The sequence below is a fragment of the Amphibalanus amphitrite genome, unplaced genomic scaffold, assembly GCF_019059575.1.
Source record: "Amphibalanus amphitrite isolate SeventyFive unplaced genomic scaffold, NRLGWU_Aamphi_draft 000736F_arrow, whole genome shotgun sequence".
Classification (NCBI taxonomy): Eukaryota; Metazoa; Arthropoda; class Thecostraca; order Balanomorpha; family Balanidae; genus Amphibalanus; species Amphibalanus amphitrite.
Window position 1 is genome coordinate 233,572 of NW_024882230.1, and position 13,756 is coordinate 247,327.

The 13,756-nt window shown below is 52.5% G+C and overlaps 1 protein-coding gene across 2 annotated transcripts in view; it reads left to right on the forward strand.

Annotated features, from left to right (window-relative positions):
• Nucleotides 1-13,756, forward strand: part of LOC122365378 (protein asteroid homolog 1-like) — a 77,497-nt gene that overhangs the window by 13,269 nt on the left and 50,472 nt on the right. The window contains exons 3-8 of one of the 2 annotated variants that reach the window (XM_043336536.1): nucleotides 1,912-2,083; nucleotides 3,335-3,356; nucleotides 3,415-3,610; nucleotides 4,074-4,293; nucleotides 4,478-5,354; nucleotides 5,625-5,765. In XM_043336536.1, the coding sequence (XP_043192471.1) occupies nucleotides 1,912-2,083; nucleotides 3,335-3,356; nucleotides 3,415-3,610; nucleotides 4,074-4,293; nucleotides 4,478-5,354; nucleotides 5,625-5,765 (1,628 nt within the window). Of the gene's footprint in view, nucleotides 1-1,911; nucleotides 2,084-3,334; nucleotides 3,357-3,392; nucleotides 3,611-4,073; nucleotides 4,294-4,477; nucleotides 5,355-5,624; nucleotides 5,766-13,756 lie in introns of both variants that reach the window. The other variant, XM_043336537.1, reaches the window with a different exon arrangement.

Consider the following 13,756-nt stretch of genomic DNA (forward strand, 5'->3'; position numbering starts at 1 on the left):
CAACTGCAATTAACCTCTAATTTTGTTTCTTTTTTGAACGATGCACTAAATATATGAAGCTGGATTCTATTTGGTCTTTTCCAATATTCATTATAAAACATTCATTACTTGCGCTCTTGGAATTCGGTTACAACAGTTTAGGCGATATTTCAACGACGATATTTCTGCTCTAAGCGATTCGGCCATTCGGCCGATATAGACACTTGCGCGAGAAAATCGCCGCTGTAACGACCGAATGAACCGGCCGAATGGATAGTGTGCGGTGGCCTTTCCCAAGGCCGTATACTAATTCCTATAATTCTCCCGGCTCTGAAATGGTCTCGTCGTCAGACCGAAAGAGCTTAACCCAACAAAATAGACAAGAAATGGCCATAGTGTGGACAACAATGCTTAAATCACTGGTTTTCAATCAAACAAAAAAAGCTTACCTGCTGACTATTTTAGTCCTTGCTTAACTGTTATTGACACTTTACTCTTACCCTTTTTACCGCAATTTTTGTTCAGTCATAATGGTCCTAAAATCTGAATGTCTTCCAAATTTTAACCCGCGACCTGGTGGGGGGGGGGGCTATTTTTTGCCCCCCCCCTCCAGACTTTTCGATATATCTCCAGAACCGCTGCGCCGATCGTCACCAAACTTTCAGTACCCTCCCGGACATCAATTTTACACATTGTGACCAAAATTTTCCAAGGGCTATGATAGGTTGGCCGGAAATGACGTCAGAGTGACGTCATGTTCTGCCGTTTTCGACCCAAAAAAGGGTTTCGCGGGAAGAGCTGTCAGGCCTATAGCTTTGCAAATACAGAAAAATGATAAAGACATAAAAGCTGTAGAATGGACAGGGCTACAAAACTGCTATCTCGGATTTTTTAAATTTTTGGATTTTGACCCCCAAAAATCAAAAAATATTTTTTTTGGATATGATAATCGAAAAATCCAAAAAGTTTTTTGAATTTCGCAAAAACCGGAATATATGTGATAGTCCTTACCGCCTTCCATCCACATACCAAATTTGAGATTGATACCTCTTTTTTTGGCGAAGTTATAGCGAAAGAACTGTTCAAAATTGATGACGTCAAATTTTCAAACTCAATTTTTAGCAATTCTAGACCCCGTAGCGCAAAACAAAGACCACCATTAGACTCCCCGTGACGAGCTGCATCGAATCAATACCCATTTTATGCAAAACTATCAACTTTAAAATTTGACCTTTTTTGGCCTGACCTTGACCTGACCTTGACCTGCACTTCACCAGAAAGTGACCTAAGCCGTACCTGATAGTCTTTCAACCAACACCATTGAGTTGGAAATGAAAAATTGGCCATAAAACATGCATCACACAACCTTAGTAAAGTTGGGCTCATGTGACCTGACCTGTGACCCTTGGTGACCTGACCTGTGACCTGAACTGGTATTGTCAGTGACCTCTAACAGCAACATATCTACTAGGCAACTGACGCCCTATCGCTGATTCTCGACAAAATGCGTTTTCCTCGGTGTTATAGCGCATTCCCTAGAAGACCCGTGAACGGTGAAACATTTCATCTTTGACCTGACCTGTGACGTCATCGGTGACTCTGAGGTCAATGAAATTTGGTTTCCTTCGACAAATTTGACAGGCCTTTCGAACGCCGTTTGAATTTTGCGGATCCGTCCAGTAGTTTCGGAGATACGAGGGGTGGGGGGCAAAAAATAGCCCCCCCCCCCACCAGGTCGCGTTATAAACAGACCTCACCAGGGCGCGGGTTAAGAAAACACAACATGCGGCATATGCATTCCTTTAAATCCACATCATCCACATCGATTCACATGCATAGGTATGATAGGCACACATACCAGGAACGGTCGAACGGTAGAACAGGAACGGTCCACTAAAATATGCATGCCTCGTGCCTGTTCCGCGGTTTCAGCTGTGAGATATCTGCCGTGGTCTTGCTGGACGGTGCCAGAGATGCAGCGGGTGCCAAGCTGCCGAGACAGCTGGGCCGGCTCACTGAAAAGGTGCACCGGTCAATTCGCGTCGCCGCCTCCAGACAACGCGAGGACATCTTCCCGCCTCTTGCTCGCACAACGTTCGTACAGGTAAACAGACTGGCTGGATTTACCTTCAACAGAAGGTAATAATCTTTAATCTCACCAAGTGCGGTAAACTCATTTTGCGGTAAACTACCCCGGAATGAATCTTACCAGTGCCGTTATTTTCAAAGCTACCGCATTTTCTTTTTTATATAACTCAACGTTTTTTTCTAACCGGTTCTAACCGGGTGGCCCATAGAAAAACGTTTCCAACTTTGAATCAACATTTCTCGAAAAGGGATAAATATACAACAGTGAAACTTCAATGTCAACAGTGAAACATCAATGCTACACATATTTTCAGTACATTGTCTGACTTCATGCTATTCGGTGAAACACTTTGAACTATTCGTGTTTCAATCCCTGTCCCTGTAGTACAATGCCCCGCCTGTTTCTGTTGTAGGTGGTCCGCCGTCTCTCTGCCCCGGTGATACAATGTCCCGTCTGTTTCTGTTGTAGGTGGCCCGCCGTCTCTCTGCCCCGGTGATACAATGCCCCGTCTGTTTCTGTTGTAGGTGGCCCGCCGTCTGTCTGTCCTCAGTCCTGTTAGTACAGTGCCCCGTCTGTCTCCGTTGTAGGTGGTCCGCCGTCTCTCTGCCCCGGTGATACAATGCCCCGTCTGTTTCTGTTGTAGGTGGCCCGCCGTCTCTCTGCCCCGGTGATACAATGCCCCGTCTGTTTCTGTTGTAGGTGGCCCGCCGTCTCTCTGCCCCGGTGATACAATGCCCCGTCTGTTTCTGTTGTAGGTGGCCCGCCGTCTCTCTGCCCCGGTGATACAATGCCCCGTCTGTTTCTGTTGTAGGTGGCCCGCCGTCTCTCTGCCCCGGTGATACAATGCCCCGTCTGTTTCTGTTGTAGGTGGCCCGCCGTCTCTCTGCCCCGGTGATACAATGCCCCGCCTGTTTCTGTTGTAGGTGGTCCGCCGTCTCTCTGCCCCGGTGATACAATGCCCCGTCTGTTTCTGTTGTAGGTGGCCCGCCGTCTCTCTGCCCCGGTGATACAATGCCCCGTCTGTTTCTGTTGTAGGTGGCCCGCCGTCTGTCTGTCCTCAGTCCTGTTAGTACAGTGCCCCGTCTGTCTCCGTTGTAGGTGGTCCGCCGTCTCTCTGCCCCGGTGATACAATGCCCCGTCTGTTTCTGTTGTAGGTGGCCCGCCGTCTCTCTGCCCCGGTGATACAATGCCCCGTCTGTTTCTGTTGTAGGTGGCCCGCCGTCTCTCTGCCCCGGTGATACAATGCCCCGTCTGTCTCTGTTGTAGGTGGCCCGCCGTCTGTCTGTGCCGGTGATACAATGCCCCGTCTGTCTCTGTTTTGTAGGTGGCCCGCCGTTTGTCCGTCCCGGTGATACAATGTCCCGGAGAGGCGGACCGCCGTGCCGCCGCCGTGGCACGACGTCTCGGCTGTGCCGTGCTCAGTGACGACTCGGACCTCTGCGCCCTGGGCGCGCCCGTGGTGCGGCTGACGCCCTGGCAGCGGCCGTGCACTGCGCCGCACGCGGCGCCGTTCATGAACTGCGTCGTGTTCCGTCCTGAGAGGTAGGTGGTCCGTGACCGTCTGTGTGTGGGGGAAGAGGAGTCAGAGCAGTGCAGCCGGGGCCCGGGAACCTGGTACTCGGAAAATGGGGGATAGTGTGTAGTGACCAATAGACGGTCCGGCCATATTTTGTGTCACAGTGTCCTCAGCTTTTGATCGTTCACTACTACTTAATTCATATTAGTATTTAGTTCGTAACAGGACTGAATGTCACCTGTTAGAAAGTAACTTTAAAAGAAGTTTTAACGATATAGTAGTGCAGTAATGATTAACCACGAATGATGTATCCTAAGCTAAAGCATCCTGTTTTCGATTTTCTCTGCGACACTAATTAGACGCGGTTTCATTGTCGGCATGGTCTGCGTTTCCCCGGTCGTTCCCGACAGTGGCGGTGGCGGGGTGAGCTGAGCGACCGCCGCGGCGCGCGTCCGAACCCCGGTGACGCTGTCAGTGCACGGGCGGCAGGCTGCTGAGCCACTACAACGTCTCTGCCGAGCATCTGCCGCTGCTGGCCACGCTGCCCGGCAACGACACGGTGCCGCCGGCCGCGCTGGACCCGTTCTTCCGGCGACTGTACGCGGCGCACGGCTCCCGAGCCGGCGGACGGGAGCGGCCAGGGCAGAGGATCAAGACGCTGCTCCGCTGGCTGGCCACGCAGACATCGCGCCAACAGGCGCTAGACAAGGTTAGCCGGGTACCGGCCGGTACCCTACCTTATAAGGAATGTGCTGACTTCTGTGAGCTCGAGTTATGCTGTTCTTGGCCCGACATTGACCTTGATTGCGCTAGGGGCTCCACCCATGGTAATTTCTGCCGCAGCCCTTGACTTGTCGCCGACATTAATTAACGTTGACGTTTGCTATTGCCAGGTGCTCAGCACGCTGCCGGAGAAGGACCGCGCGGTGGTGGAGGCGCACGCGGCGCTGGTCGCCGCCGCCATCGCCGACGACTCGTTCGAGTTCCTGCGTTCGGCGCAGCCAGAGCTGTACGGTGTCCTGGTGGAGCGCTCTCCGCCCGCCGGGGATCCGCCGCCGGTCGGTGCCGCTAGTCTGCCGGTGGCGGGCGCGGTGCTACCCGCCTCCGTGCTGGACGCGGCCGGGGGAGCGCCGGCGCTACTGGAGCCGGCCGTGGAAGTGTCGACGGCGCCTGCCGCGGCTCTGGCGGCGGCGCCGCTCCTGGCGCGGCTCGCCTCGCTGCTGGCCGGCCGGGAGCGCGCAGTGACCCTCTACCTCCGGGAGGGCCGGCGGGTGGCCGAGCGGACCGTCGCCGCCGCCTTGCCGCCGCTGCAGCCGTCGGGGCCGACCGCCGACCCGGCCACGCGCGAGCTGGAGCTGATGACCGTGCTCGGCGTTAGCCCGGCTGCCGTGGCTGGCGTGCCGGCGCCGCTGCGACTGCTGGCCGCGGCGCTGGTGGTGTGGCGGCGCGCCACGGCCGGCCGCAGCAGCCGCCGCGCAGTGTGCGCCGCACTGCTGGCGTGCGTCGCCCTGGCGCCGGAGGTCACGCTGCCGCCGTCCGCCGACAGTGCAGCGCGCTGGCGGGAGAAGACTGTTCCGCTGCGGCAGCGGCCGGCCTCCGCGGCGCCCCCGCTGGCCTCGGTTCACCTGCACTACGAGCTGCAGTATGTGCTGCTGATGGCTGTGGCCGCCAACGAGGCGCTGGGCGTGCCTCTGGCAGCGCTGGATGTAGACCGGGTGGTGCACGGGCCGCTGTCGCTCGCCCTCGGATTCTGCGCCGTGGAAGAAAACGGTACGTCAGTGATAGGGAGAGGAGGCGCGATGTCGGCGGTTATATTGCGTAATTTCTGGCACAGTGGGTGGCGGTCAGGCGTTGATATTTGTCGTTATTGAAGTTTAAACGACTTTTCTCAATTTGCGACATTGTGACAGCACGACCAACCTGATTTGTTTGTTTTAGTTTTTGAATGATTAGTGTCTTGCAATCATCGATTGTTCTTGCTCAGTGACGTTAAAGTCGAGTTCTTACCTACCAACTCGCTGTCGTATGTCTCGTTCCTAGACGCTAATAGCGGGGAACTCAGTGCTCCAGAGACCGGCCCGCGACCTGATGCTGCCCTGGAGGCGTTTGTCGGCGGGATGGCCGACCTGGTCGAGGAGGAGGCGACGAAGAGGAGCCACTCTCCGCCGCCGCTGACCCCAGGTGAGTCCCACGCGCTGCCGCCGGGCGCTGGGTACTCACTGAGCACAGAGCACGTGTCCGCCGGGAGCCGGTCCCGTCAGCTTCTTCGTTGCCGGCTTGGGCCTGGTCTCGCGGGATTCGGGATCCGGCCCGTCTCCACCATGCAGTCCCGAATGAGTCCAGCTTCGGTGGAGAAGCGGTTGGTCCCGTCTTCGGACCGCCGTCCCTGTTGCGACACAGCGAGCACTCTAGGACCGGCTTATATTGTCCGCTCTTCCCGAACACCGATCGAAAAGTGTTTTATCCATCAGCCACGTGTTCTATATCCTTGCTCGTCTTGTAATTGCCGGTGGCGAAATAGCAGCGTTGAAGCATCTTCACTCCAATTGTTTATTCCAACACACAATATCGGAATGCAACAGGCTGCACTGATGCACAGCAGTTAGACCGTTGCTCCCACCGCTGCACTAATTCCTATGCATTTTATGTTATTTTTTATGTACATTCGCCTCGCCAGCTACAGCCATACCTTAGCAATGCCAGAACCGCATGGCACAAAGGAATTTCAGATACAGATTCGTGTATTTCGGCTTCATCTACACAAAGTGAGGTTTCCCAGTTTCCATGTACAAAGTGTGTGTTGAACTGGTGACGCGCACACATACACATTTACTCAACAGACACGCTCTGCCGTCCAAAGGCAAAAGCACGTAACTAGCACTTTCGGAACTTTACAGGAGAGCGTTTTTTTTCATGTTTTGTGGTAATAAGCACGATCTTCAGGCTGCGAATATACAGGCGCTGGCCAGACTCCTGGGTGGCCTTCAGCTTCGAGGCGCTGAAAACTTCCGACGACGCCTGCACGAACTGCTCAGGCTCGAGAGATGCAGTTCTGACACCGGAGCATCCATCGATCAGGTCGACGTAGTCGCCGAAGTCTTCGATCTTTTTTGCCTTCTTCAGTTTTTTGTTGATTGTTTGATGCGCAGCATCGGCGCTCATGCTGGTGTGGCCCCGTGTCAGGTATTTGATGGTGATGGTTTCTGCGGCTAAAGCGGTACTGTTTACCGCCTGCAGCAAAAACCCAAAGAAAACCCAGCACTTATTTTGCGAGCTGCAGTTGTCCGTGAATATGGTTACTTTGGTCATGTTTCTGTTGGCCGTTAGAAATGCCCAGTAGGCAGACACCACGTCCGCGGCGTCTCGGCCCGCCACCCCCTCGTGCCACAGCACTGCCAGCTGTGAGGACTGTCTCCGGTGTTTGTCTTTGTCTTTGGGCTGTAGCGGACTGAACGTCTCATTGAACGCCACGACTCGTCGAGTAAAGAAGCACAATTTTTGGGAAGCTGCGGGATGTAACTGACGCGCATCATATCTGCACTGACAACTATCTCTCCTTCTTCCCATTGCTTCTCTGCCTCTCGTCGGTATTCCGCTCTTGACAGCCTTACTTCTTCCATGTGTGCCTCTTGAGTCGTGCACACTACGCAGTCCTCCTGAGCGCACTCACCCCTTCTCTCTGCTTTATGAACCTCATGCTTCGTACAGGTCTCACACTCTTCACCCCCTAGCTTCGTAAAGCCGATATTCAGCTCCTTGACCACTTTCCGATAAGTTTCCATAGAACAGCTTTGATCCGGATGCGCAACTCTGAACTCTCTGTACATCTCTGATGTTGTTAAGTCATGTGGCAGGTACCTACGGTGTGGGGCGTGCATGTATCTGTAGTGTGGCGTGACGGGCTCGAAAGACAGAATGTGTTCTCTTATAATGTCTTTGTCTTTCTTGTTTGACGGGCGATGAGTTCCCCGCCGATCCGACGGTGCTGTGGCTTGGGAAGCGTTGCCTAGGGCAGTCCTTACAGGTCCGTCTGACCCAGAGTTCAAACCCATATTTATGTTGAAGCAAACGACAATGTTAGATATTTTAATAGTTATTAAAACATATGTTAAAAGTTAGAACAATATTGATGGTACGTTGAACAGAGCCACCTCAGGGCGCACAAATGCTGAAAAAGTCAGCAATAAAAAGGAAATATCGGCATTTCTCCAACTTACCGAAATCAGCGTATAGGCTCAGGCCTGCAGCAACTGAGCGGCTCAGCACCCGAGTTGCAATACTGACTGACATTTTCTTTAAAGGGACCCTCCCACCTTAACATTAGATTTGAGTTGAGATAGCCAAAATGGGGTCCCTGGCTCACAATTACCGGTTTCGGCACTCACAACATCGAGAAATGCCTTAAATCGGAAATATTGAATTTCAAAATTGCAGCATTTTGATTCAGAGGGGCTAATGCATAGGAATACCCCTCTGAATGTGTGACGTCATCGCAGATATCTAACGATTTTTAAATGTTTGACTAAAACGTTTTGTAGCACGCGGTGGTATAAGGTGCTTTGCGCGCAACAAATGCCGCACTTTCAAATAAAGTCGCTAGGAACAGCGGAGATCCCAAAAAGTAAACAAAAGTAAAAGTCTAATATCTTGAAAACCGGTGAATATTTTTTCGATGAAATTTGGTAGATATTCGTTTTTGCTCTTTCTGAACCGAGCGACATCACTTTCATGCCAATTCATTAACTTTTTTGAAGGTGGGAGGGTCCCTTTAAGGCATCAGGATGTAGATACACCGACTTCGGGACAGCTCGCAGCGATCTGCTGCGGTCGGCTTCAAAGAGAGCGACGATGTGACTCCAATTCGCCGTTCTCCCGTCCACCTTGATGTCAATAGTTCATCATCACGTTTCTGACACACTTGAAAAGGTGTGGCATATCAAAGAGCGCCACCACTCGCACATTGTCGTTGAGGAAGCTGTGGCTCCCATCTGTCATACCCAGCATCCTGTAGGTTTGCTGATTGGTGGCGCCCATGTCACAGACACTGGCCACCACCTTCATGCCAGCTTCTTTCAGCTTAGTGATGCAGTCCAAGAGCAGGCTCTTCAAGATCACTGCTTTCACTGGTCCATTTGATAAGAAGTAGCCCACGCTCTGCTTCCACCGACCAGTGACACCGCGCACCATGAACACAAGAGCATGGGTTGCCACTCCCGAGGACCGGCCCGAGGACCATTTATGACCAAAACACGCTTGAAAAACAGTGACATTTTTATTGAAATTTGCCACATTCTGTCACCAGAAAAGAAGAAAAAAAAACGATATATGTCACCGGCACTTGCCGCTTTGCCGGTAAGATTGTGCAGCTCTGCCGGCCCTCACAAACTGTCGGTCGAGAACTCTGGGGGCCACGGGCCCAGTATCGCCAGGAGGAGCTGAATACGCGGTGCTCATTGCTACGTCCCGTGGACAACTGATCGCTGCCTGCTGCCGTCATATGCCTGAGGTACCAACCATCCAGCCTCCCCCCCCCCCCCCCCAGGCTGGGTTGAGAGGAGCAGGCCTCCCACCCCGCTTATCTGTCATGTCCATATCCTTGGCATTTTTTTTTGCAGCGCCGAGGGAGTTGATAGGAGAGCCTGGCCTTATGACGCATGTAGACAGCATAGAAGAAACTCGGTAGCTGTCTGACAGTGAGTCAGACTTTCAGCAATGGGTTTGTTTTGTTACTCTTTGATGGAAGGCGAGCAATGCTGACTACCCCCTGATCACGATTTTCCTGGAGGAAGATTTGAGGTGTTTCTGATACTAGCTCCGGGGCGTATACGATGCCTTCCACCTGGTTGAGGCGGTCAGAGAGGATTCCGGAGATCTCCTCTTCAAACAATGTCCAGGCCGGAAGGGCATCTATTCTACGCGCCACATGCAGCTGCCGGCGCCGCTGCGCGTTGAGAGGTGGCCAACTGGGATTGCAGCGCGGCGGCCTCGCGGTCGGCTGCCTCCTTCAATTTCTTGAGAGCGGCGAGCTGAGCGGCGGCTTTGCCATACTGCTAACGGGCCTCTTCCATCTCCACTCGCACGCGCCTAAGATCATCGGCCATTCGGCCATTCTCCAGCCGGAGACGCGCGGAGCGACCGATACTGGCATCCAACCCGCTCGAGATGGCCTGCTCGTCATGGGCGGTGAGCGGGAGACACAGCGGCTGGGACGCGGCCAGAGTAGCGCGCGCAATCTGGATGGCGCCGCTCTCGCTGGCTGTCCAGGCTCTGTAGGACGAGCGATGGTCGAGGAACCAGGTGGCAGATAATTTGACCAGTCTGCGAAGCCGTTTTCCCATCGCCATTTTCGAGTGAATTCGCCGAATTTAATCAAATCACGTTAATTCGTAGTGGAAAATGGAAGCCTTTTCTCTCCGATAAGTGGACGCGATACCGCAAGTACCGGCACGTTATACGGTTTTTCTTCCGTAGTAGCGAGGGCTGCATTTATGCCCATGTATGGTCATCAAAAGTCTATTTATTGACCAATCAATTTTTGGATCTTCGCCTCGTAGTTTCCCCAACTGATGTTCGCCACCTTCCTCCAACACCAAACTCTCCATTCCGGATCAATGGCTTTGCCTGAGAGCTTTTCTTCTGAATTAGTTTTTTTCTATGCCTGAACATCTGCCTCCTTCATGAGATTTTCTTACATGCTGCTTCAGGTACATTTGCTTGCCTGTCCATTTGCACCCATTTTCACCACAGCTCACAACATTCCGAGACGGTGGACCCATAGCTACATCAAATGTCCCACATACACGCTAAATCCGAATAACACAAATTGTCTCTGCCACTGTATCTGCAGAGAAGCACACTTATTTCAATTTTCAAATCCACCGTCGTAGACGAATGCACATACGCGAGGAACTGGCGCGATTAATGAGAAGGAAAAACCTTCAAACCTATCAGCAAAGGAAAGTGTCACCTTTACACGATCTGCCGGCGGCATGGATTGACGGCGGGCGCGTTGGTGACAAGGGAAACCCCCATTGGGTGTCACCGCCAGCCGATGACAACGACACTTTCTGCAGCGCACGAAACGAATGGGTGAAGTTTTTCACTACCGGTAAGAAAAAAACTAAAACGTATAACTGTTGCTCTGCTAATAAAGTGCAACATTTATGACCAAAACACGCTTGAAAAACAGTGACATTTTTATCGAAATTTGCCACATTCTGTCACCAGAAAAGTAGAAAAAAACGATATATGTCACCGGCACTTGCCGCTTTGCTGGTAAGATTGTGCAGCTCTGCCGGCCCTCACAAACTGTCGGTCGAGAACTCTGGGGGCCACGGGCCCAGTATCGCCAGGAGGAGCTGAATACGCGGTGCTCATAGCTACGTCCCGTGGACAACTGATCGCTGCCTGCTGCCGTCATATGCCTGAGGTACCAACCATCCAGCCTCCCCTCCCCCCCCCACGCTGGATTGAGAGGAGCAGGCCTCCCACACCGCTTATCTGTCATGTCCATATCCTTGGCATTTTTTCTTTCTTTTACAGCGCCGAGGAAGTTGATAGGAGAGCATGGCCTTATGACGCATGTAGACAGCATAGAAAAAACTCGGTAGCTGTCTGGCAGTGTGTCAGACTTTCAGCAATGGGTTTGTTTTGTTACTCTTTGATGGAAGGCGACCAATGCTGACTACCCCCTGATCACGATTTTCCTGGAGGAAGATTTGAGGTGTTTCTGATACTAGCTCCGGGGTGTATACGATGCCTTCCACCTGGTTGAGGCGGTCAGAGAGGATCACGGAGATCTCCTCTCCAAACAATGTCCAGGCCGGAAGGGCATCTGTTCTACGCGCCACATGCAGCTCCCGGCGCCGCTGCGCGTTGAGAGGAGGCCAACTGGGATTGCAGCGCGGCGGCCTCGCGGTCGGCTGCCTCCTTCAATTTCTTGAGCACGGCGAGCTGAACGGCGGCTTCGTCATACTGCTGACGGGCCTCCTCCATCTCCGCTCGAAAGCGCCTAAGATCATCGGCCATTCGGCCATTCTCCAGCCGGAGACGCGAGGAGCGACCGATACTGGCATCCAACCCGCTCGAGATGGCCTGCTCGTCATGGGCGGTGAGCGGGAGACGCAGCGGCTGGGACGCGGCCAGAGTAGCGCGCGCAATCTGGATGGCGCCGCTCTCGCCGGCTGCCCAGGCTCTGTAGGCCGAGCGATGATCGATGAGCCAGGTGGCCGATATGTTGACCAGTCTGCGAAGACAAGATGTAAACATTGTAACACCATAAATGGATGGACGGTAAAGCATTGCACTGATTTGACTGTGCTAACACGGCCATATGGGACATGGAACACTGGAACAGTTTCCGTGCTCGCAGAGCACGAGTGCACGAGTTGGTACTGTTAGTGGAAAACATTCGAGCAGGAGGTCTTCTGTGTATTGAGGTCTTCAGTGTCCTGAGGTCTTCAGTGTAGGGGAAGGTGGGGTAAGACGGACCAGCTAAGGTTTGAGGCCGCATATCTTGCTACACTGCTCTCGTAATTCATATTATTTATAGTCTTCGGAATGCTTGTTATTGCCTATTGGCATCAAATGACCAAATGTTCGATACGAAAGTTCTAATTAAAATGAGCAATGCGGTTTATTGTCAATCACATTTGACACTATAATGATGGTTGATGGCGAACGAAATATCACTTGAATTTAACGTCTTCGTTTCGTTTCTTCGTTCGTTCGTGTCGCTAGCTCATTTTCGCATTATCGTTAATTTTCGTTTCGAGGTTTCGCCTTAGGTCATTTCGATATTTCGATTTCACAATTTCCTTTTCTTGTTGTCACTGGCCCAAATTAAAATATTTGAATTTTCTTTCACGCGCGTTCGTTGTCCTCCAAATCTTCACTCAACTTCTGATTTCGGGATTTTGTTTCTTACCGCACTAACACCCTCCCCTTGAAGCCTCTCGGGGTCTTGAGGGTTCAATTCAGGCTTGCGTGATCTTGACGAGCTTTGTGACAGGACGCTCTAAAGTTGTCCCTTTGACGTTCAGGACAGCCGAACGCACCAAGCCATCCGCACTGTGTTTCACCATTGATACTTTACCTAGTGGCCACTGGCCTCGAGGCACACTATTGTCAACAATGAGTGCCACGTCTCCCACAGCAAAATTTTGCCTTTCTGTAGCAAATTTTGGTGACCGTTCTTGGAGAAACGGGAGATATTCAGCTCTCCAGCGTTTCCAAAACATGTCTGCATAGAATGCCGCCTGCTTCCACCGCTTACGACTGTGACAGTCTCCTCTGTCAAATATGTTTGTGGGCACGAAATCGTACCCATTTCCAGCGAACAAAATGTGGTTTGGTGAAAGTGGTGTAGTGTCACGTGGGTCGGCTGAAAGTGGTGTCACTGGTCTGCTGTTGAGAGTGTATTCAACCTCACAAACCGGACAAAATTCGAGTGGTCTTTGACTGTGCTGCTCAATTTCAAGGAATATCACTGAACGACTGCTTGCTTCAGGGCCCGGACCAAACGAATACACTTTTAGACGTGCTTTTACGTTTTCGGATGGAGAGGATCGCTTTTATTGCTGACATAGAGGGCATGTTTAACCAAGTATATGTCCACGAAGCAGACAGAGATTTTCTGAGGTTTTTGTGGTGGTGGTGGTTTTTATGGTGAGCCAGTCTTTAGATATGCTTGCCGAGATTCATAACGGGTTGTTTGAGGCTATTCAGTTGAATTGTTTTAAATTGTCATCTTAGTTGACCCAGATAGTGATCATAGTCAATCACTCGAGCGACTCCTTGGGGCCCACGCGCTTCTTGCCCCCCTTAAAGCTCCTCTCGAACCTCTTCTTGTGCTTGTCCATGTACCTGGTGGCCCTGGTTACCAGCCCCTCCCTGCTGGTCCTCCCCCTCTGCCTGATCGGGATCGAGGCCTCAGCCGCCATGGTCTCGGGGACGCTCACCCTCTCCGGGGAGCTAGTGGGAGTGAGGACGCTCAGGAGCGAGGTGGAGTCACTGGCCTTGGAAGCGCCCGGGCCGGTGTATACCATCTCGACCGGGACAGAAGTGGTGTCCACAGTCTCTCTGACGTCGCCGTCCGATGCATAGGGGGACTCGGCCATCGGGTCGGATGTCTCCATCCAGGACTGGTCCTCAACAGGGAAGGGGGTGCTCGG